The 3,984-nt window shown below is 33.1% G+C and overlaps 1 protein-coding gene across 1 annotated transcript; it reads right to left on the bottom strand.

Annotated features, from left to right (window-relative positions):
* Window positions 1-1,907: 1,907 nt before the first annotated feature.
* On the bottom strand, window positions 1,908-3,479 carry LOC136227963 (bidirectional sugar transporter N3-like). Its single transcript, XM_066016766.1, has 6 exons — window positions 3,299-3,479; window positions 3,173-3,209; window positions 2,882-3,092; window positions 2,633-2,794; window positions 2,440-2,559; window positions 1,908-2,244 (listed from the first exon to the last, which is right to left on the bottom strand). Exons 1-6 carry the CDS (start codon window positions 3,342-3,344, stop codon window positions 2,056-2,058), a joined length of 765 nt encoding a protein of 254 aa, XP_065872838.1. The 5' UTR covers window positions 3,345-3,479; the 3' UTR covers window positions 1,908-2,055.
* Between the last annotated feature and the right edge of the window lie 505 nt (window positions 3,480-3,984).

The following is a 3,984-nucleotide window of genomic DNA, read 5'->3' as shown; positions in this document are numbered from 1 at the left end:
CTGACCCGAAGCCAATTTGTATTCGTGCAGAATTGCAACAACATTATGTGTCTGCTCATTATTTGCTCCAAAGAACAAGAAACTATCGTTTTGTGAAGAACAAATGTGATATAGATGGAGCTCCTTTATAAATTCTGCATCCCTGTAGCTTATTTTCAACCTCAACTCTCACAATCAGTTTTGATAGCACTTCTGCACATAAAATAAATAGATAGGGGGAAAGTGGGTCGCCCTGCCTCAATCCCCGACCTGGTGTAATTGATCCGTCGAGTACGTGATTAACCAACACATTATAATTGACCGAAGTGATGCATAGCATGATCCATTTGACCCATTTCTCATTAAACCCCATGCGATTTAGAACTGCCTTTAGAAAACCCCAATCAACTCTGATCAATTATGTCATAGACCTTGTTGATATCAATCTTAAGGGCAACTTCTCCTCCAGTCCCTCTATTGTTTCTATGCATATAGTGTATAGTCTCAAAGGCAATCTGCACATTGTCAATTATATAGACCTTCTAGGGATAAAAGCAGATTGGCTCTCATGCACAATATCAGGCAGGTAAGCTTTTAGCTTATTAGCTAAAACCTTTGCAATTATCTTATGCAATACATTACATAGGGATATGGGCCTAAAATCCTTAATTGACAAGGGCACTTCAATTTTGGGAATAAGGACAATAGAAGTATCATTAGGGTTAGATGGAAATTCTACTTTTTCCAACCAGCCTACACTCGCATTAAATATATCCTCGCCAATCAACTTCCAGAAATGCTGATAGAATCCCGGACTCAATCCGTCCGGTCCCGAGGATTTATCAACATGCATAAAAAAGACAACACTTTCAAATTCCTCACTTCTAAAAGGGACAATTAAATCCAGATTCATCTCACAAGTTACAACTCTGTCAAGAATGTTTACCATATCAGTCTGTGTAAAAAGTGAAGGAGAGAAAAAGTTGTTTGAAATACTCACTGATGTGTAATCCGAGCAAGCCTGTGTCGTCTATAGATGCTTCATTTTCATCACGGAGTGCCGAAATCACAGAGTCCCCATACTTAAGCCAAAACAAATTGGCTCTCTGCTTCCAATATTGTTCCTCCTACTCCAGTACCACATTAAGTTGACGTTGCACATTCAGATACTACACCTCATGTTGACGTCCAACCTTGTCCTGAAGGAACTGCAATTGTTTTACTAAACCCGACTTTTTTGCCGCAAACCTTCTCCGGTATTCCACCCCCCCCCCCATTCATCACCTCTGCACAGTTATCTAGTTTGAGCATAACCTCAAAGCGGCTCTGTCTAGTCCAACTCGCCTCAACTATCTCCCGAAATCCTTGTTCCTTTAGCCATGTATACTCAAAACGAAAACCGCCTCTCAACTTTTATCATTTCATACTTTTATTTTTTATTTTGTCAAATTCAGATATTTTTTTTTATTATTCAGAAAATCATAATTTTGAAAAAAGAAAAGTGAAGTACGGGTGTTGCAAAAAAAAATTGATATATTTGATAAAGTAATAATTTCTTTTTTAATTATGAAATAATTATAAATATTTAGTAATTCATGAGTTGTATGTAATTCATCCTATATATATATCTAAATTTAATTTATTAGATGTAGTCTTGAACGGATTAAACGAGCCAACGCGCTCTCGAATGAATCTAACTTATACTAATGAAATGAATAATTGTCAGAAATTAAACAATATGGTGGGTCCATATTTATACGTACAAAACCTGAAGCAATTAAGTAGTAGAAAACTATAAGTTAACCAAGAAAGTAAAATTTAGGAATTCACTTTCTAGTTTGGCTTCTCCAACTGCACCAAACTCATTAATTATTTACCAAACTGCAATTCCTTCTCGGCTTGCGGCCAATAAAATTAATTCCATATACTTCAAACAAACCATGATTAATTCATTCTTTAACTAGCATAACACCACATTTATCTATAATAGGAAACATTCATTTTTATAGCTATATATATTTTTCAACACCCAACTCATCACATTCTGTAGAAATTAGAAAGAAAAAAAAAAAAAAATCATACAGAAATTTCATCAACTGGTTTGACTTGATACTTGAGAGATTCAACAGATTCACCATTAGTTTTTCTTTGCTCTTCTGGATTAATTTCCTTAGAATTCGACAACTTCTTCTTCCCATTCCTACTGTATATTGCATAAAGTATCATCTGAGCAATCCCAAATACTAGTCCAAAAATATTCGGAAGCTGTCACCAAAAACAGAAATAATATTTGTCAACCAACTAGACGATGAATTTATTACGTCCTCATACATTTAGATATTACTTGACTCCTACTAAATTCAATAATTGAATTATTTCTATTATAATATAAAGTTGATAATGATGGTGAAAGATTACCAATTAATATTAGCAAAAAATGTAAGAAATGAAATAACTTACCCCAATGTATAAGTCCTTTAGGAGAATACCATAGAGTAACCACATTACAGCACTCAACGTTAGGAAAAATGACAAGGTAAATGGCATGAACTCCACACTTTTTGTACGTATCACCAGTCTCTACACAAATTCAATTTTAATTAATTTTACTAATACGATAACACGATTTACATAAACACGGTTATTTTCTCACCATTATCGTTAAAGGTGCAGCGAAGAGAACAACGGAGAGAGAGACACAAAACCATCCAACAATTTGCAGGCGATTTGGTCCTTTGGTAAAGAAATGTGTAAGAATAAACACAATTAAGAAACCCCCAAAATTCATCGCAAAAACCAGCCTCAATGTCAGCATCTGCAGTTAATTAATTAATTACTTCATTAATCATGATTATATTCCAATTAGTATATTAAGCAAAATGAGAATTAATTAATTAATTACCCTAGCTTGCTTTGGTGCATATAAAATGTAGACAAAAATGTATACAATTTCAACCAAACAACCAAAAGAATTGATGCTTAGAAGAAGATAATCATTGGCTTTGAGAAGAGCGTAGTAAATCCAAAGCATACAGCTCAGCAATGCAACCACATATGGTATTGATTGAAATCCTTCTGTTGATTTCTTCTTAAATACCCGAATAAATGTAGGCCTGTAATTTAACAAATTAAATCTCATAAACTAATTATAATTAAGATTAAGGATTAATTATAATTAATTAAGCATACTCACATAGGAGAAAGAAACATTGCGATGGAGATTATGTTGCCTAGCAGAAGAAGTAAGAAACGCTAATCAGAATGTGCTATTTTGAAAAAATTGTAGAAAATTGTGATGAAAATGAAAGGAATATTATACCTAGAATGCCAAAGGTGAAAATCAAAGAATGATGATCCAGGGCCATATTGGTCTTCCAAAATGGACACACGAAATGGAAGGGAAGTGGAGAAGTTAGAAAAGAAGAAGTAGGTTAGTCAGGTAAAATGTAATTGTGCCAAAGCTTGAGTAGTATGAGTATATATATATAAGTGTTAGAAGTTGAAGTGCAATTGGTGTGACATATTTATATTCATGGTATAGGTGTCCCTCAATCATCATTACATATTTTTATAATATGGTTTGCTACACGCTACTTATAGGATTTTGTATATATGTATACACTAATTTTAATTTTTAATGTTAATTACATCATCATGTTCTCATAATTCCACACGGCTCCACGCAATATGTCATTTGTGTATCTCGATAATGTTATATAAAGGAGATATTTTATCTCTACTTGTCAAGTTTGAGATTTTGAGAGCAGAATTAGCTTTAGGAGGAGCTCGCTTAGGCATCCATCTAAGATCTCTTATTTAGAAAACTTATAATCCGACACTTATTCAATAATACAATAATTATTCATATCTCAAGTGCTAAAAAAATGTCCATGTAAATACTTATTATCATGTATATGAATTTAATAGTAATTATAAGTAGAAAACAAGAATGTGATATGTTAAATGAAATAAAAAATCGACAACAATAATATACACGGTTTTTTT

The sequence above is a fragment of the Euphorbia lathyris genome, chromosome 1, assembly GCF_963576675.1.
Source record: "Euphorbia lathyris chromosome 1, ddEupLath1.1, whole genome shotgun sequence".
NCBI lineage: Eukaryota > Viridiplantae > Streptophyta > Magnoliopsida > Malpighiales > Euphorbiaceae > Euphorbia > Euphorbia lathyris.
The sequence above is the reverse complement of the archived record's forward strand: the minus strand, read 5'-3'. Positions and strand labels throughout refer to the sequence as shown.